Below are 21135 nucleotides of genomic sequence, written 5' to 3' on the forward strand. Positions count from 1 at the left end.
GGCTCTTTTATGCAGTATTCTCTAGTAGTCTCTATTAGGCTTACATGACTGCTGTGAATAATTTATTAACGGGTTTACCAGTTGTTCTTTGGATAAATGAGTAGTTTTCCTTCATGTGACCGAAATGTTCTGGAGACTGTCAACTGTCAACAACATTCATGAATGCATATGTGTTAACTTTAACATTACTCTGAAGCATTTCTTCTCTCCAAAAAAGATGGTTATCTTAGAATTGCTCAGAGGAATACTTTATGCTTATACTCATAGAAAGAAGGCATTTAAAGGAGAACTATGGGGTCAGTGTTTTTCCCCATAGTTCTCTTAAGGGTCACAGGAGGACATAAAATAGGGTCCTCCCGTGACCCAAAGCTCAGTATCAAGCAAAAGCTTGAAGGGATTTTGCGGTCAGGAGTGTGATGGGACCATGGACTTTCCAAAGCTCAGTATATCGCGAGCTACAGCTCGTGGTATACTGAGACCGCCGAAGCCGGGACGAATCCTGACATTACTGTCGAGATCCACCCAGCTGCGTGATTGACTGCTGGCTCTGCCTATCTAAAGGCAGAGCCAGCTGTGCCCGCCCCCTCCCCCGTCCGTTCCGCCAGTCAGCGCTGGAGGATCGTAGCGGGGAGGGGGGAATCCCTGCAGGGAGCCATGAGTGACAGTCACGGCTCTCTGCAGGGACATGATCGAGAAGTGCTCGCTCACTTCCCGATCTATTGAGCCGACCTGTGACAGCTTAATTGTCACACGTCGGCTCGAACTATGATGTTGAGTGAAAATCACTCACCTCATAGTTCTCCTTTAAGCTGTTAAAAATTTTTTTTATGCTGCATCTATTTTGTAAGGCCCATCTTTACAACTTGTAACCATCTTGCTAACTATTACATGCATAGTCACCATTAAGTGGTTCTAATTTTACCCCATTTTTTAATTCAAGCTCCACTGACTCACCCCGACTCCCAACTCTCACAAGACCTTTAACAAGCTCACGTTGAGATTTAACCCGTTTTTGTATTTCTGCCACAGTTCCCTCCAGTAGCTTGGCTACAAAACCCACTCCAAATACCCTAAACAAGTCAGAAGCAGCAAAGGCATACAGTAAAGGGTTGACACACGCGCTGAAGAATGCTAAAGCAGTGGCTCCAGCTCGGCTCTTTTTAGCTGCTTTTGCTAGAGTCTCAGATATACTTCCAGTGGTGAGATTGGCAGCCACCTGCATAGCATTGACTACATGATATGGAAGCCATAGGATGGCAAAAGTCACCAAAATAACAGCAATCAACTTCTCGATCCGTGACCGTTGTCCAAAGTGGCTTGACTTTAGTTTAATTAACACCAGCATATAGCTAAAACACACCACAGGAAAAGGAAGCAAGAAAGCCACCAATGTCTCAAAGGAGTAATGGAAAATGGCTTCTGCTCGGCTGGCATGGCAAGGTTCACATATCGTAGCATTCATGTCTTTGTTGACTATCACTTCCCTGAAAGCAAATGCTGGCAGTGCCAAAGCACCTGCTAGAAGCCATATGGCTACAAGGACCTTTACCACCACATCACGTTTGCGGAGAGACTGAGCCAGGTATGGTCGGAAAACAGCTAGGAACCGGTCCAAGCTCATGAGAGCAATAATAAAAATGCTGGCATACATGTTAAGGCAACAGAGGTAATATGCAATTTTACAGACAGGTCTGCCAAATATCCAGCTCTTCTTGGCCAAAAATATGATAAAAAATGGAGTGAGGAGAAGGACTGTCCCATCAGCCACTGCCAAGTTTAGGATTAAGATGCAAGTTACTGACTTTTCCCGGCCTTTCATTTTCCACAAAATGCTCCAGATAATAAATGTATTCCCAGGTAAACCCAAGGTGGCCGCCAATCCCAGAAATATGGCACCAGGGATGCGGGAAGCCGGGGAACTGAGGATGGTGTCATTGTTATAATTATTGACACAGCTGTTCATTTTGGAAACAGATCGACCTATATGGGGTAGAAACATAAAGATAATTAAACTAAATAGAAGTGGTTAAGGTGTAGACAGATGAAGAAACACATATCATGAATACTGATACTATTTATTATTTAAAAGCTTTAAAGTGACACTACACTCAGGAGTTAAATCTTAAAAAAAATGCATTCAAATACCTTAACTATAAAAAAGTATCTTATTTGTGTATCACTCAGTTGTAGATCTTCAAATCATCTCTGAATTCATACTGACACTGTCCTTCCTTCTGGAGGGTGGCTACATTTGCTCCCCATGGTCCCCTGTCTGTGTTGTAAAATAGTCAGCGCTCCAAGCTCGCTCTTGTGATTGACTACAATCTCAATACAAATTAGTAAACTAAATGTGAGATTATAGTCCATCATGTGAGTGAGCGTGGAGTGGTGGCTACTTTACAACACACACAGGGACCATGGGGAACAAAAAAAAGTCACCTTCCAGAAGGAAGGACAGTGTCAGCATGAATTCAGAGATGATTTGAGGATCTACAGCCGAGTGATACACAAATAAGATACTATTTTATTAATAGTTAAGGTATTTTAAAGCATTTTTAAGATTTTACTCCTGAGTTTAGTGTCACTTTAAAGTATATCTAAACCCAAACTCTTAAACCAAATATGTTTTATTTATACTGTATGTTACTGTAATAGCAAAAAATCATACAAACAAAGTATATGCACAGGCACTTTCTTGACAACGTGACTGCTTATCCCATTTAGTTGCAGTGCTGTCACCCTTTGCTGTGCATTCCTGAGCTGGGCTACAAGCATCCATGCAAATGAAAGGTGTACTGCCACGTTCTGCCATAGTCACTACAGTAAAACTAATGTTCAGCTACTGCTAGAGCATGCACACATCTACAAAGAGGTAATACAAACTATCTACTCAGTATGCACAGTGCAGGAACAAAAACAGAAACACAGTAAGAGGACTAACCAAAACGGTAATCTTATTTTGCTTACAAAAACAGTATTCTTTTGTTAGAGTTTAATTATAATTTTAGTCTAATTCCTGCCATTCCTGCCAAGTGCGAGCTCCCCCCCCTCCCTGCCATACCAGGCCACATGCCCTCCACATTAGGAAGGTGCTTTTCCAGAGCCCCCCCTGGATAAGCACATTGTCCCCGTGCCGATGGGGACAAGGGTCTATTCCCCACAAGCCCTGGGGAGTTGGTTGTGGGGGTCGGCGGGCAGGGGGGCTTATTTGCATCGGGGTACCCCTTTAATAGACCCCAGATGCGCCCCCCCTGTGAATGAGTAAGGGGTACTTGTACCCCTACCCATTCACTAAAAGGTTAAAACATTTAAATAAAGAGACCAGACTTTTGAAAAAACTTATTTAATTGAACAAAAAGTACTTTATTAATAAAAAAAAATTCCCAACTATATAATCCATGGTCAATCACAACGTCCAGCATTGTCCACGACGACGACTCATCGAAATGAAACAAAAACGATGCCCGCAGAGCCGACCGCATGCAACGAACTCCCGCCGCAGCATTAAGAGTCTGACAGATTCCGGAAAAACATAAACAATTGGGCGGAGCTAGCAGTGAGATCAACGCTAGCTCCGTTGCCAGGTGCGGGAAAAATGGTCTGCTTCGGCAGACCATTCTCCCCTCTTTGGCTGTCACTATGGCTCAGCCGAGCCAAAGCATATGAGTACGGTTTGGCTGAGCCGCTCGGCTGCCTTCGGCTGCTGTACGGGCTATTGTGAATAGCCCATACAGCAGCCCTTCAGTTCGACTGAACCAAAGGGCTCCGGCGGCCGAAGTGAGCCAAAGGATCAGCCAAAGCTACGGCTGGAACCTTCAGCCCATTAGTGAATAACCCTCTTAGATTTACTATTTATGGTGCAGATTTGTAATTGTGGCAATGAAGCATCATTGTGGAAATAAGGGGAAAATGTAAGAAGGATATGTGAGGTTGGGGATATGTTAAAGGCACAATGTTCCTTTTCTTCATGTAAGATTTACTAACTAGACATGTGCGATTCGTTTCGTTCCGAATCCGAATTACAGACATAATGAATGCAAACGAATCTGAATTTCCATTTCCGAAATTCGGTAGCGGTAGTTCGAACGTTCGTTTCGTTTTCTGTTCTTATTCGTTTCCTATTCGTTTCGTTTGTTGGAGCAAAGTGACATTAGAGAAGGAGAAAAATATTTTTTCCCCCTCACATGTCACTTTGCTGCAAACGGACGAACGAAACTAATAAGAAACTAATAAGAAACGAGTAAGAACAGAAAACGAAACGAACGTTCGAACTACCGCTACCGAATTTCGTCCAAATCCGAATTCCGAATCCGAATTGACTTCCACACCGGAATCCCGAAAAACGAAATAACACAAATCCGAATTTAAAACGAAACGAAACTAAACAAATTTTTTGGCAGTGCACATGTCTATTACTAACAATAGTTTTAGTGAGAAGTAGCAAAATCTTTTTCACCTGGAGGAAGGTGATAGACTACAATTTGGCAGAGCGAGACATATAACCTGAGGCTGACACTGATCTATGTGTAAATAAAATATTATCTCAAGGTTTTATGAAATTGTTGTACATTCCTTTTCTATATGGACTGTAGGGAGGATTATAAAGCAATACGAAGTTCCATTATTATACAGTAATATGCAGATACCTTACCACCTAACCACCTGCATTATACTTTTAAAAAAATCTTCAGAATGCTGTGTATTGTACAGTATATCTGTATCAATATCTATCTATCTATCTATCTATCTATCTATCTATCTATCTATCTATCTATCTATCTATCTATCTATCTATCTATGTCCCCCTTTCTTTATATACAATTTATTTTTGGAATTATATGTAAATAATCAGGCACATTTAAAGTGCTGTTTCCCAGGGAGATAGATTTTCCATTAGAATTTAATTATATGATGTAGGGTCAAAGTCCAGTGAACCACACAATGAATAAATGAATGAATGCAATTAGCCAAGCCATTATTGAGGCAAACAGTAAGAGTTAGAAGTAGTGGCTTCCGCTGTTTCCTTGGATATCAGAAAAGTGTGCAGCATAACCGGAATCTGCTTAAATGCTCTATTTGCTTAAAGTGATAGGCTTAGAATGATGACAAGCAAAAATTACATCTCAGTATGAGGTAACCTATACTTTATTGTATGACTTTGAGCAATTTATTTTTTTCTATTTTGCCAGCTTTCAAAAACTAAAGTGGAACTATGGCTTTAAAAAAAAAAAAAGTGTGCTGCTGAACGTAATTATAAGTGCTTGCACTACAGTGAGGTGAAAAAATATTGCGGGGGACATGGCTATCAGCATTATCACTGCTAATTCAAAAGCCTGTAACTTGTTAGTCAGCACCTGACCATACCCAGTCCTGCCCACTGCTTTCTGGATGGACAACACAGCCTTTGTTGATGAAACTCACCTGAGCTGCAGTGTCTTGGAGGGGGAACGTGTGAGACACAAATAAAGGAAGAATTGGCTCAGTCGAGGAAGGTAAAGGAAGTTTTTTGTTTACCTTTGAGGCTTGTGCATCACATAGCAATTGGATTTGGTAGTTGTTTAGATTGTCATACAGGTGTTTTTGGTTGTATTTTAAAGTGACATTAAAGTAAAAAAGTATTTTCCCTTCCCCCGATGTTAATGAAAGCACTTACCTTAAATAATGTTTCTTAATCTGATCTTCTTTTTCTTTCCTTTCGTTTTCATCTGTCCCTCCAGCGCTGCTGCGGGTCTCCGATCCAGCGCTGACTCCTCTGTCCTTGCTGGCACTTCCTGTCTCACGGTGTCTGCATGCGGGTGCACGCTGTCCATATACTTACCTTGTGTCTCTCCTCGTCTCCCGGACGAAAATCTGAACTGCGCATGCGCCCGCCCCAAGATGCTTTGCGGCCGCCCAAGAATTTTCAGATTTTCGTTCGTGGCGAAGACAGGGGTAGGTTTAAACCGCTTTTAACGCGTTAAAAAAAACATGGATTATTATACTTCCCAAACTGTCTGTTCTGACATTTGCCAGAAAGGCTGGCTTTTCTGAAAATGCCTCTGAAAATAGTATAAGGTTATGTGAGCTATTCATCTTCAAGTCCACTTTCTTTCAATAAGATGAACTGAGTTTTACTGCATCCATTTTACTTTTTACACTGGGTCCTACATAACTACATAAGCTTGTCAAATCAAAGAGCTTGCTAACACCTACATCATGCCACTATGGGGGTCTATTCACAAAGCTGCCGAAGGATCTGGCCGTAGCCACGGCCGATCCTTTGGCTAGCCTTGGCACCAGGACCCCTTCGGTTCAGGAGAACCGAGGGGGTGCTGTACGGGCTAATGTGTCTTAGTACTGGTGGTCCCATTTTATTAAAGGTCAAAAAGTTGAATGGTGCATCAAGCACATGTGATGATTGCCTAAACTCAGATGTTTAACTGCCTCCTCCTCTTGAGTCATTTAGGGAGAAGGTCTTCTCCTTTGCTGGTTGTCATGCAGCAGGAGCCTTGAAGGCCATTTTTGTGTTGCCCTAAACATACAGCTTAACATTTGAAAAATGTTATGTTTTGGTATAGTCTTCAGAATCTCCCCCGAGATTTCTTGTTAGATGGGCTAATCCTAGTGAGCCACAACCACCACTACCATGCTGCTTACTCTGCTGACCAGTTCCTGCCAGCCTCTACAGTAGAAGAAAAGAGGGGGATTGTCTTTTTACCTACAAGAACCCATAAAAAAAAAATCCTTTGTATGTATAAACCTGTGTTAAACTACATTGGATTCTACTACTGTGTCTTCTTGATGAGTTCAACTTCTTTTGGGTCTTGTTAATTCAGAAAGTCACTTCATTCTCCATAGAGATTGGGCTTTAGGAGGTACAGAGAGTGACATTTGAGGCGTAACAATTCTCATTAGGGTACATACCCTCTCTCTTCAGTAATACTCTAGTGTACATGGAGCCTTCATATAACAATGTTATAGAAAATGAAATAATACATAAAATAGATCAGCTTGATGTAATTAATCTTATCAATGTATGATAATGTTTCAAAATACTTTACTTCTATGTAAAATATATGTACATTGCGTGACCAAATTTGCTCAATAAACATTCGATATCTGTTTTTGGTTATAAATTGCTGATCCTTTTTTATATCTGTGTCTCCAAGCAGGGTCTGTCTGATTAAAAACAATAGACTATACAGCTTCAATGTTCTGGTAGCCAAACATCATATGATGTGAAACAAAAAATGTTTTTTGGGAAATTCTCATATGTCCAGTGGCGGAACTACCGCCATAGCGACCCATGCGGGCGCTATGGGGCCCGCAACAGAGAGGGGGCCCGGTCAGGAGCAAGATTGTAAGCTTCCTGGCCGGGTCCCGGAGTAGGAGCGCACACAGTGATTTTATTAACATGCATTGGCAGTACAAAAGGGACAGCTAATTGGCTGCTATTTAGTCATTGTTTAAAGATTTTTAAACACAAGTACTAGAGTGCACTCTGTAAGGGCACAGTTAACCATAATAACCAAGGGAGTTCCAAAACTGATGTCACCTCTCAGACCTCCGAATAGAGCAGCAACAGGCATTGCAGTCCAAGAGAAGACCTAGACTCGTCTTTGACTGTGACAATGTCATATGCAGCAGCCAAGGGAAGGCCTGGGAGGACGTCCCTCAGTCTGCATCTGAGGTCTGTGACTAGATTTTACAGATGGGGAGGGGATTTGTGCTGTGGGCAATTTAGGCTTAGTGGGGTAGATTTTTGTACTTTAGGGGGGGATTTGTGCTTGTGGTGGAGATGTGTGTTAGTTACTCCTGACCTCTGCATTGGGCACTATTTACAAATGATGTCTGCACTCTGTGTTACATACCACTGACCTCTGAACTTTGCATTACTTACAAGTGACCCATGCATTACTTACTTTGATGCCTGCACTATGCATTACATACTATTGACTTCTGTACTCTGCATTTACTTACTCCTGACCCCTGCACCATGCATTGCATACTATTGACCTCTGCATGCTGCATTACATACTGCTGACCTCTGCACTGTGTGTTACTCCTGACCCTGCCCTCTGTCTTATAGACCACTGAATCTTTAACTCTTCAAACCTTCCTTACTTTTTAAGGTCTTGATCACCAGGGTATATCATGGGTGGGCATATCCCACCCACTCCAGCTTCTGATGACTGCTTTTCTCAAGTGATTTGGAATGCTTTTCTGAGAGCTGTAAATACAGATAATTAAGCCACTATTTACTGCCCATTGTTCTTTCAAGGGCCTGCTGGAAAGAAAACTGTACCTGAGGATCTGGAGGATCTGCAGTGTGGAATCTCCTTGTTTCTGCTTTATTCACCTTGATCCAGGTAAAATGCGAAAAATGATCCTGTTACACTGCTTCTGTGCCTCTTTTCACCTTTCTCTCCCTTTGCTACCTCTGTGTGAAGATCTTTTCCTCCTTCTCCGATCCTGCTGATTCTTGGTTCTCCTTTCTTGTGCTGTTGCTTTCTTTCATTTGTGGCCCATCCACCTCTCCTGCTGCCTATCAACTTTCTTCTTTTTTTAGTGTACCAGTAAATTTATAACAAATGTACCACATTTGTTCCTAAATGTTAAGCTTTCAGACTAAAGGTCACATGAATTCAGCAGTACTATATATTCAAAGACTCATTTATCTTTTTGGAAAACCATTTTATCTTTTTATCATTATTAAAATAATATTCCAGTTTTACTAATGTACCAACACAGGTCAGTTTTCTTTTTTTAGCATTCACTTTAACATGTTTCCCACTTAGTATTGAGAAACATTCTGGTCTACAATTTGGAGTAACTTTCCAACAACTATGACACAATGGTTTTCTCTGTGCATGCAGCTGCTTCCAATTTAGATATTTTTTATGAGTACAAACTGACCATACTTTCAGATGCAGATAGATTATCACATAATGTGTATCTGACAATGTGGTTGATTGACTAAACGAATAGAGGTGCTCACCAAGCAAATGAATGTAGGTTAATGAATAAAGTGAAACTGTTTTTACTGTGAAAACCCAATTAAGTGTGATAGAAATAATAAAACAAAATGTATTTATTAATAAACATAGAATTTCCATGTCTCCCTTATGGATTTGATTAAAAGGTGTGGGGCGTTCTCAGGATTTAGTATTAATTGGAACAAATGGGTGATGCTCCCTCTTGATTTAATACAGCAGCCTGTGACTGGTAGTGCAGCCCAAATAAAGTTGTGGAATCCTTTACTTATTTAGGGGTAACAGTGTCGGCTTCATTAAAGGAGTATCCAGCTCTTAATCTTGCACCTCTTTTGACAGCATTTAAACAGAAATGTAAAAACTGGTGTAAGTTGCCTATATCAGTAATATGAAGGGCCAATTTGATCAAGATGGTATGGACACCTCAGTTATTATATGTGTTACACAACTCGCCAGTGTGGTATCAAAATGGTTTAGAAAAATAGATTCTACATTTCGAGAGCTTATCTGGAGGGTGATAAAGCTTCATGTTAGCATCTCAGTAACAGCACATAGCGGATTGGAGTGAATTGAATCGGGAAGATCCAAATCAGAGAATACTTTTGTTATTATTCTCTAATACCCAATTATCTCACACTTGGAAGCAGGGATACCCTGGGAATATAGAGGTTATGATACGGTTATGTAGATATGGAAAATATGGCAGAATACAAAAGGGATTATGAAGTATGAGGGTACTACAACTTTTACTCCAATATGGTCTAATGAGATATAAAGTGGCCAAATTACAAGGGTTTTAAGAGTGGCAACATAGTGGGATAAGTTATGTGTCACAGCTGTATAATGGAAATACTTTAAAACTTATCAAATGTTGATGGAAGAGTTTTAATTGCCTAAACAACATTTTTATAAATATCTCCAGTTGCGTCATGCAATTGAGGCACAGAATAGGAGCAGATTATTTGTACCGGTAAAATCCCCATTGGTGAAGTTGGTTGCAAAAGCTATATTAAAAAAGGCCTTATTTCTCAATATGGCTGCCGGCGTGTTCTGAAAACGAATTTCTGTATGCCCGAATATAGTTTTAGTATATTCAGGCATACATTAAATTTGTTATTTTGGATTCGGACGAACCGCCTGCAAATCAACTGATTTTCGTTGATTTGCAGGTTTGTCCAAATCCGAATGCACATGTCTAATAATTATGGATCACTATTTGAATATATGAATGAAATAATATAAAACTGAAGATTAATGACTCACGTTATTGAATATCTTTGATTAAAACACATTTAACTAGTAGTTAATAATGCTACTATAGGAAGAGGATTGTTTAAATATGTGTAGTGTTATAATCTTTTTATTTCTGATTAGAAATGTATGGCTAGCACTTTATATTGGAAATAAGGTTATAAGGGGTATTTGAATATTATATATTTTTATGAAGTATTAGTTTTGGATAAATTGCATAATAATTTTAAAGGGATTAATTGATAAGCACTTTATTAGGGTTAGATATGATATATATGTTTCAGGCCAATTATTGGCCAGATTTGTGGGAGGAGCCCCGCACATTTAAGCTCCTCCGGTTCCCCCACTCACCCATCGGGACGATCGTGTCATCCCACCCTCCTGTACCCCTTCCATCAGATAAATTTCAATGGGCACATTTCTGGGAGCGGGATGGTGGGGGTTAATGGAGAGCCACATAGTGCATATATATAAGTTTAAGATAAGACAGAAGCTTGGTGCTTCTTGGGCAAACTCACCGGCCCAAGTGGCTCCGTCAGCTAACGAAGGGATGGGGGAGGAGTCTGGTGATGTCACTGACATATACGTCACTGGACTCCTCCCCTTCCCTTTGTTAGCCGACGGAGCCACTTGGGGAAGGGGGGAGGAGTCCGGTAACGTCGATGTCCGTGACGTCACCGGATCTCTGACGGGACACCTGGAAGCCGGCGGAGAGGTGAGTCTTTTCATTTTCGATCAAAAGAATTTTAATCGATCAAAAAGTTTAACGATTAATCGAGGAATTAATCGTTAATTTCCCCAGCCCTAATATATATTATTCCTGTTTTATTGCAGCGATCTGAAATATTATGCCCTTTTCCCTCTTTTTTTCTATGTGAAATTTTTGGATTGTGTTGTGGAAAAAGTTAATAAAGATTGTTACATTTAAAAACATGGCAAACAAATACAATTATATTTCAGATAAACACTTTTAAAACATGGAAAAAAATAAACACTGCATTTAATTGAGACCTTTAACCTTTTGCTGCCACAGCTGTTTTTGCATTTTTTGCACACATGTTTAGGCCTCAGGATACACATACACATTTTAGGCCTGAAGATTATTTAAGGAGAACTATTGGGAGAGTAAAATGTACTATTCCCAATAGTTAGAGTTGGCACCTGACACTGCAGCTGTCACAAACCAACTCTATACTTCAAGAACTGAGCAATAACAAACCACTTATTGCTCAGCTCACAGCTTTTCCCTGCAGAAGGAGGTCAGTCACTGCTCCACACAGAGATTCTCACTCCACTCTCTATGTTCCCCCAGTTGTTGGAGGGACAGATAGGGGAGGGGGTGGGCACATCAGGCTCTGGCTCTAGAGAGGCAGAGCCAGCTGTTAATCATGCATCAGTGTAGATCCCAAAAATGTTTCCTGGATCTTTCCCCCCTGCAGCATGGCTCTGCAATGTCAGCATATAGCGGGCAGTAGTCGGACACGGTCCGAGCCCGGAACTGACTGAATCGCATAGATTAAGCCAGACGGCGTTCTGGGGCGGAAGGAGGAGTGGCGGTGCCATTCATGTCAATGGCACCGGAGACATGCCCTCCGTCCGCAGTGCGATCGCCTGCACTGGAATGTGAGGGACAGGTGCAGTGTGATCAGAAAAAATGCTGCATTCACAATGTTTCAATTGCACTCCACACAGGCATCTTCAGATAGTAGATCAATCAGACAAAAGCTAAAAAAAAACATTAGCAATCTCTAGAATAAGTTGAGAATGGCAGGTCTGGAGAGTAGTTACTAGACCGTCATTCAATGAATATTATGTTATACAGTATGAGACTCTCATCCCTAAGATATGTGTAGAGACTCTGGAACTATGCCTCGTGTTTGGGCAGTTGTGCTGAAATAGGCACCAGGAGAGAGTACTATGTTATTAACTAAACTATTTTTGTTCCAGCTACAAGGCATTGTACAATAAAGAGGTCTACTGTCCAGTCTGTGAGTAATTTCTGAAATCAAGGTGGCAGTGATAAATATCCTACCCGACTTAGGTTGTGTGCTGAATGCCAACTGCATTAGGGGAAAGTGGTAGTTAAATGTATACAATCATGCCTTCTTTGCATAAGTTATATGTATGTTCTTTTATAACTCTGCAATTTTAATTTTTTGTTAAATTTGGAGTTTAAGTTGTACCGGCTAACTTTTGGCATTTATTTTCATTTTAAAAGACATCTGGATTCTGTATATGTGCTTTGGAATAAGAAGCTGTTCTTTAAAAATAAAGAAGAAAAGTTTTATTATATTTTCCCCTGGCATAGGAAAAATCATTGCTTTTATCAGTTTGCCAGAGGTACATTCCTTGGTCCTACACCTACCAAACAGACTTCCTTAATGTGGGGCTACAATTTTATAATAATAGAGTATATGTAAAGCCAAAATCTTTTTTTAAATTGCTTCGAGTGGGAAATGGTCACTTTTTTGCCATTGAATCTCTCCAAGGTGAGGGAGATATGTCTGCGAAGGTTCTCATTTATCCAGTTCAACGTTATAGCTAGTATTGGTTAGTCACATTCAGCTGGACATGTTCTGTAGTGTTGATGTTTTGCAGCTTATCAAAGCTGCTTCTTCAGTTTTAGAAAGTGTCAGAAACATACCTCATCGTTTATATACACACAGGTAATTCAATCAATGTTTCTGAAACTCAGTAGAACTGAATATGCTGCTTGGAATAAGTTAAAAAATGTCTTCAACATTGCAGAAAAAATTTAGTTAATTGTGATTAACCAATACTATGCCTGGGGTGGGGGGTAACAGCACTGCCACTGACTGCGGACGAGCTTTGGGTTCTACCCAAACCCAGCCTGTTTTCAGTTCAGCAAATGGCCAAACAAACTGGACAAACCCCCAAGTGATGTTTGTGAAGCTCTACCCCCACAAAATGAGTGATCCCTGGTCGGCTGGTGTTTATAAACTGGATCCTGAGTGACATAATTGAGCAAGTGTGGTTTAAAATAAGTGACTGAAAAAACGGCCCTCGATGTAAATCCAATGCCAATCACTATGGCACTATTCTACAACAACAAACTTAAATAAACCTGATTCTGAGTCAGCCAGGGATTCTGGGTTGGGACCATATTTGGTCAATGACATCACCCAGTCTCTATAGTCAGTTTGTTTACAAGCACCATCTTGTCATCTGTCATTTAGTGGATTAATGCCACTAGTCTGACTAGGCAATTACCAAACATCTTATTTAAAGGATTTGTGTATTTTTTATGTTGCCCATTGAGCCACATTAAAGGCCCTCTCCCCACTATTCTGTAATTTTTAAAAAGTTTTCATTGGTACATGTCCCTCACTAGTAGTGCCCAGCTACCTATGCTTTTTTTTAACAAAAATTTGCAAATTAGCCTTAGAAAGGCTAAGACAAAAATAGCAAGATTCAGCTCCCATAGAATTCAATGGGGTTTGCAAACTTCCTGCCTCATTTGGTGAACCACATTTTGTCCAGTTTGCTAATCCCTAACGCTTACCATCAGAGCAGGGTTAAGGCTGGGGTTGACAGCATTGCCACTGACCACCAATGAAGGGAGCTTGAAATAGCAGTGCCACTGACAACTAATGTGGGGGTTACTACTGCGGTCAATGACAACAATGCTGGGGTTTAACATTGTGGTGACTGACACTTGGACTGGGTGTTATTATTTCAGTCACTGATACCAATGTTGGGGTTTATTATTTCAGTCGCTGACACAAATGTTGGGGGTTATCATTGCTGCCAATAATACCAATTCTGGAGGTTATTAATGCTTCCACTGACACCAATGCTGGGGTTATTATTGCATCCACTGACACCAATGCAGTGATTTACTATTACTGCAAGTGACACCAATGATGAAGCTTATTTTACTCCCACTTTCTTTTCAGGGTGCCTAAAAAATACAGCAGGGCTAAAATGTTGGCTATTGAGATGCATTACAGTCCATTCATTTTAAATGGACTGCCTAACTCAAGCAATGTACTTCAATGCACAAAAAGGAGATGCTATTGTGTGTAGGGAGCTGCACTTGAAGCCCTCTATCATTTTTAAATTGACCACACTGGGCTAAGTAATCTAGAGCTCCCTGAATCTTAAAGGGGCAGCTCAAAATGGCACATCGGGTCTTGTCAGATAGGAGGGTGGGATTTAATATGTCCCAGTTTTCAATTTTACACCTAGGTGTTTGGAATTGTTTTAAATATAATTAGACTCTACTGTATGAATTAGAAACTCTAGGTATTAATTCGTTTTCTACCACCTTCTACAGCAGAAGCCCTCCAGCTGTTGTGCAACTACAAATTCCATTAGCGATTGCAAGACTTGTCCACAAGCAGATCTGTATGGGCAGAAGGACACAGGAAAGGCAAAATACTGTATTTGCAATGTTTTTAACTTCAAATTGCAAAATGACTAGAAATTAGTAAAAATATATATTAATTACAATTTACAGTGGAAGTTAAGCCTAAATTGGCAATGGTGCTGACAGGCAGGCTTTGTAAGTCTCTTCTGTCATACATATTTCTCCTATCTGCCTGGCAGCACTTTTCTCTACAACTGCACACTGAGCCACACATCCACAGCTCAGTGGCGTCACTATGGGACAGCAGTGGGTGCAGCCCACACCAGGTGACACCATTGGAGGGGGCGACACCAAAATCACTGACAGCCCTGCTGCAGCTCAGTGCCTAGGTTTCATGTTGAGATGAAGTAATGCCCATATGCATGCACAGGAGTTACATCATGTTACTCCAGTATAATTTATACATTAGAATATTTTGCAACATACGCATTTTTTACTCAACTAATATTGTTTTGAAGAAATAAAATCAGAAGCAAGAGTTTAGCATAGACAAGAGCATGTGTAAACCTAGAGGCAAGCAATGTTTTTTACTTCATATTGCAAAATTACTAAAATTACTAATAATATAGATACTTACATCATTGGGATCCAGCCAATGAAGAGACCAAAGACTCGGAAACTGGAAGAGGATCAGGACTGAGATGTAAGCAATGGTGACTGAGGGAAGCAGCACTGGAGGGGATGACGTCTGCAGGTAAATCAGCCATAATCTGCTAATATGCTGTGCATATCATCACTTTATGGCTAACAGCTCCTAGGGGCTTTTTTAAAATGTTCTATGAGCAGTTTACTTTTACCTTAATTTACATAGGGAAGCTATGCTTTAATGGGAGCATTGTTTTAGCTTGTTGGTACATGTCATAAAGAGGATTTGTGGTATGAATATGAAATTATAATCCTAATAAAGAAGAGCAAAAAAAAAAGAGCCTCATGTATGCAACCACATTTTTCCCACCACCCCTGAAAAAAAGCAAGTGACATGGAATGACCCTTATACGCTTAAAAAAGCAGTTGCCATGGACACATTTGGAAATTATTTCCTTGCAAGGCTAAAATTCTTATGTGAGGTGGGGTTTACTTTTTATATTAGCAAACTTGTCTGAGCTAGGAGATGTCACAATTCTTTCAAAAGCATAATAAATTACATTTTAGTACAGAATGTGAATACAAAGTCCACATTTACACAGGTTAAAATTGTAATACATGTGACTGATTGCATTGTTTACACACTATATTACATATTGTGCGTACCAATACACAGTCTAAAACTCTGAACATACTCTGGCCATGCATTAGAGAAAACATCTATTGACATCTACTAACCACAATATCCAGTCTACTGCTTAGCTCTATCCATTAAAGTATTATATACTCCAACTGCACTATCAATGTATTACCAGGTTTGTATACCGGGTTTTATAACTGCTGAAAAAACACTGCATTTGACAAGCATGGTATGCGAGGAACGGTTTGTCTGTTAACAGCTATTGCCTCCAGGCATAAGCATGCTCTCCCCTGTGCTAAGGATAAGTCTGCACAACCCATATGGAATGATTTTACTTTTCAAAACAATATTAGTTGACAAAAATGTTTGCATTGCGCAATATTCTACTGTATACATTCTACTGAATTACATACTTATACCATTAACAAAACATATGAAACATTTTAGAAGTTGTACTTCTCTTTATACATGCTAGATGCAGTTACCTAAGTAGCCACAAACGTTTTTAATATTCATTTTCTCAGATTATTGGTAAATGCATTCCTTAACCACTTAAAGACTGGGGTGTTAAACCCCCTTCCTGGCCAAGCAATTGTTCAGCGCTTCAGTACTTTGACTGACATTTATTCCGCCACATGCAACGCCACTGAAAGAATTTTATATAATTTGCTTTGGGACAAAGTTTTTTCTTAGTGGTATTAAATCACCACTGTTTTTTTTAATTGTTTCCTATATAAAGAAAAAATTTACCAATTTTTTTTAAAAAAAACAACTCTGACAGCTGAAGGTGGAAGTGATATAGTACACGTCACTTCGGCATTCAGAGATTGGAGGAAAGATCAACGAGATGACATGTGCTGATGTCCCTCCAATCTCAGGTCAGAGAGCCGCAGTGCCGGAGGGGGGAGCACACCTGCACAACAATCAAGCAATCGGGCGACTATAGGGCTGTTTAATTTGTAGTTAGTTTCCCACTTGTGCGTTCCAAAGCAGAGGAAAGGACGTTTTAAAACGCACACCCACATTCGAGAAGCCCCCTTTCAGCTGTTTAGTTACGACTGCTGGACAGGAAGTAATTAGAGTGTATTAAGATCCCCAAAAAATGAAATGTAATAAATTGCAGCTTTCAAGTCCTTAGATGCAGTGGCCATATTAGTTTTCTTCTTTTCACTTGGTAATTCTGTGAATAACACACTTCCTGTCTGAGGATGACATTGCTCACTTCACTGTATTTATGAAGGAATGCATTGTTGTGCCCTCCTCATGTATCACTTCCCCCTCCCTTTTAGATTTTAAGCCCTCAGGGGCAGGGCCCTCCTTACCATCTTGTCTTGAATTGTATTGTGATTGTAATGTCTTCCTTATATTGTAAAGCGCTGCGCAAACTGTTGGCGCTATATAAATCCTGTATAATAATAATAATAATTGTTGTCACCCAGGCTTTTCTTTTGAGGTCTTTCTCTATTTATCTCTACTACAACGAGAAGGAGGGGGGGAGGGGGGCTATGATTGTTTGCGCTTCTAGTTCAGTTTAGAGTAAGTGGCAAGGGCATTTTTGTCAAGATGAACAGGTATTTTCTGTACTCGCTGAAAAGGTTCCTAGCCTGCAGAAAAAAAACTAATGCAGCCACCACATGTAAAGAAGGGTAAGCTGCACTATATTACCATTTTTTTCTTGGGTTTAGATATCCCTAAATTCAAAATTTTTCTGCTTCTATTGATAGATAGCTTAGTACAGTATTCTGCCATTTTTTTTCCCCTTTAAGCACAATTACCTTGCCAAGCTACAGCCTGCATGTCAAAGACACCTCCTCCCATTTTGTGACAATAGGCAAGACTCCTAGGTTAGAGTCTGAGGAAGAAGTGACTAATCAATAATGCTTATCAGTAACATTAAGAGGGCTATTCACAAAAGGGTGCAGAGTTTGGAGAAGGCAGGAGAAGTGAACAATCTAGGACAACTTAGCTGAACTGGAAAGTGAGCGGAATTGGAGAATTTGTCCAAATCAGCTATGTTGCCCTAGATTGTTCACTTCTCCTGCCTTCTACAAACTCTTTTGTGAATAGCCCTGTTAGTGCATTTAACTACCTTACGTCCATGGCCGTTTGTGAACGGCCAGATGGACGTCTGCTCAGAGCGGGAGGGCGTCTTAAGACGTCCTGCCCCTACTGGTGAAGTTGATTTTAAAGATACTATTTTATTTATTTGTTTGGGGAAATGAAAGGTTCAAGTGTATCACTAAACTTTAATATAACCTTTAACTTAATATAAGTATAACAGTAAATGATTTTAAAATTTCATTAAAAAATACCTGGTGATCCTGCCATGAAGGACCTTGTTCAGGTGCTTCTTGCTATAAAGGACAACACCTCTGCATGCCAGCTACTCTCCTGTGTTGTCACCCTGTGCTTTTAGGAATGACGATAAGTTAATGTGCTGGCACACATTGTGCAAGCATGTTCCTCCATAGATGGACCAGAGCAATGACACCCACCCACCACTGGAGCGTATGCATGTAGGCAGGAAGTGGCTGCAAAGAGGTTGGAGGAGATCAGAAGAACTTGGCATGCACACAGTAGTATGTAGAAATATTTTTTTAATACAAAGTGCTCTAGAAAACTAAGGGGGTTATTCACTTAAGGGTGACGAGTTTGGAGGAGGCAGGCAAAGTGAACAATCTAGGACAACATACCTAATTTGGAAATATTCTCCGATTCATCTCACTTTCCAATTCAGCTATGTTGTCCCAGATTGATAACTTCTCCTGCCTTCTCCAAACTCTCCACCCTTTTGTGAATAACCCTATACATGTAATTTAGTTAGGTGTTAGATCCATTTTGAGCATGATTGCTAAAAACCTGACACAGCACTCATTTGCCTGAGTATTAAACACAGTGATTACTAGAATGATGTTTATAGCATGAGTATTAATAAGATGTTTAAACTCCATGCATGGCACGGGAAAGTTCATACTTTTAGCCACCAGAATGGATTGTCTATTTGTTGGGGGGTTTTTTGTCTTCTTTTGCAAGTCTTAAAACATCACTGTCTATAGTTTCTGAATTCTGATACAAATAAGTCTTATATCAGTGCTTCACAACACTACTGTAAGTTATATAACTGCACAATTTACTAATTTTCCAAAATTCCAGGTAGGAGAAAACACGTGTAAATAACACTGTGGAAGTAGAATCCGTTCACCTATGATTAAGAGTCCATTCACACTGGTGCGATAATGCCTGTCTTAACCCAACACATGGTTTCATGGGTTATGCACATTGGCATGATACAATGCTATTCAGTTTTAAAGTACCTTCATTGCAGCGCACTGAAGTAAATGAATAGGCTGCCTAATGCAATGCTTATTAATGCAAAGAACCAATGTAAATGATACCTAAATGAAGGGAAAATGAACATTTTCCCATGAGTTCTGAAGTGTTTCTAAATGTTTTACATTTAGCTTTATCAGTTATAAACGTATTGTTCTTATAAATTAACAGGGGACTAAAACAACCAATATGGATATAGGTGCTATCGATCTATTACAGTTATACAATCCTTTTAAAAACATGTTTTGCCTTTATTTCTTATTTTGGTGATATCAATTTGAATTTTAGTTAGTTTATTGCCTGGGTAGGTACATCAATATTTATTAAACTTAGGAATTTACAAAGCAAGAATGCAAAACCACTTGGCTGGGGTATGACCTAAAAGAATTTGATTATGTGGTCTTCAGATTGACTGGAATATTCTGATCTGGGATCTTACAATGCTAAAACACCAAATAAAGTGAGCCCCAGGTCCATGTCATTATTGAACTAGATAAGGCAAGTAGCAATTCAAGCTTTGTCATTTTGATGTGGTTGTTGAACTTTGTTATAAATGGTATTTTGAGCTTGAAATATACATTTTAATGCATACAAATATAATACATAATAAAATTACACTTATAGAATATATCACATAGATTTTGAAATTTATAAAATGGCCCTATCAAATGGCTAAACAAAACCTGAACATCCATAGACACAGCTCACTGATTTCCACTATAAGTTTCAAGTTAGATTTAATACATGAACAATATTACACATTTTTGAGTAACAGACATGCATGTATCATCATCATTCCACTCCCTATACGTATCACGTACAATCTGCACTACAGTACCCACCTGGTGGTGAAGTAGCCTCTGGCTCAGCAGTCTGATGTAGTTGAGGTTATCCTGCTTGGATTTCTTGCTGTCACTGTAATAAAGTCCATTATTGGGTAGATAAGATCAACGGAGGATGAAATAAATGTTACGACTAAAAGTAGAGTGGACTTACTTTTACTGTCCTAGTGGATTCCAGGCAGGGATTATGTCTGTGTACGTCTCATCTCAGCATTTGTCTGTCTTCCCAGTCTTTCTTGGTCTGCTTCCCATGAATTACAAACTATTGGTCCATCCTTCCTCTCTAGTTGAGACATGCTTCTTAAAAGTCACACCCAACTCATGCTAACACAGCCTGGAGAAGAATGTTTCCAATTGCCTCTCCCTGTATGCTGCGCAGGCAGCGCAGCACTTAACTGTCCAAATTCACCCCAGGGTCTCTGGGAACACTAAAATATGCATTGTTTGCTTTTCAACATATGTTTACTTTCACTTATTGATATACAAACTTAGATGTATTTCTGCTATTTTTGTCTTTCCCGTTTTTTCTGCCCTCTGCCTTAGCTCACAGCCCTCTTCTTATCTATGTCACAGACTGACGTTCGGATGGCTGAATGACGTTGATAAAATGAAATACTTTTAATAGCACACCCTGCAGAGGATACTGTCTATGAAACATAATTCCCGGCAGCTGATTGACAGAGTGCTGCTTTTCACAGAAACAGACAAAGCCAATTACTGCTAAATAACCATCATTATTCATTATTAGATTTAAACAGTTCTAAACAAAGCAATAAAGATCATTTGATGCACATTTTACATTTACAACAGAAGACAATATGTCAGTATGAGACTGAGAGTACCAATAGATCATTTATTAGAAAATATATATATAAAAGGCATATAAAAGTATCCATCCAGGATCCATCCGGCATCCAGAAAAAATTCTGATATAAAAAAGGCTTTGTTTGCTTCAAAGTCTATGGGGCTGATTTAATAAAGTAATAGTGGAACTGCGCCAAACCGCCTAAATCTTGCACCATGACTCAAATGCGCAAAACCACACGCAGAGCGAAGCAAGGCAATTGTAAATGTGCAAGTTATTTCTTTTCATCACTAAGAGCATATAAACATCGGTAAATGTTG

The 21135-nt window shown here is 39.8% G+C and overlaps 1 protein-coding gene across 1 annotated transcript; it reads right to left on the reverse strand.

The window, feature by feature from the left end:
- Nucleotides 1–853: 853 nt before the first annotated feature.
- Nucleotides 854–20516, reverse strand: LOC108792374 (leukotriene B4 receptor 2-like). The gene is made up of 3 exons (XM_018563142.1): nt 20165–20516; nt 20011–20083; nt 854–1980 (listed from the first exon to the last, which is right to left on the reverse strand). The coding sequence occupies exon 3, from the start codon at nt 1961–1963 to the stop codon at nt 878–880; it is 1086 nt and encodes a 361-aa protein (XP_018418644.1). The 5' UTR covers nt 1964–1980; nt 20011–20083; nt 20165–20516; the 3' UTR covers nt 854–877.
- Between the last annotated feature and the right edge of the window lie 619 nt (nt 20517–21135).

This window comes from Nanorana parkeri, unplaced genomic scaffold, assembly GCF_000935625.1.
Source record: "Nanorana parkeri isolate BGI_ZX_2015 unplaced genomic scaffold, ASM93562v1 scaffold635, whole genome shotgun sequence".
In the NCBI taxonomy this organism is placed as follows: domain Eukaryota; kingdom Metazoa; phylum Chordata; class Amphibia; order Anura; family Dicroglossidae; genus Nanorana; species Nanorana parkeri.

What these genes read in the sequence shown, in the direction of transcription:
- LOC108792374 (XM_018563142.1), bottom strand. Translation starts at nt 1,963, where the DNA reads ATGAACAGCTGTGTCAATAATTATAACAATGACACCATCCTCAGTTCC.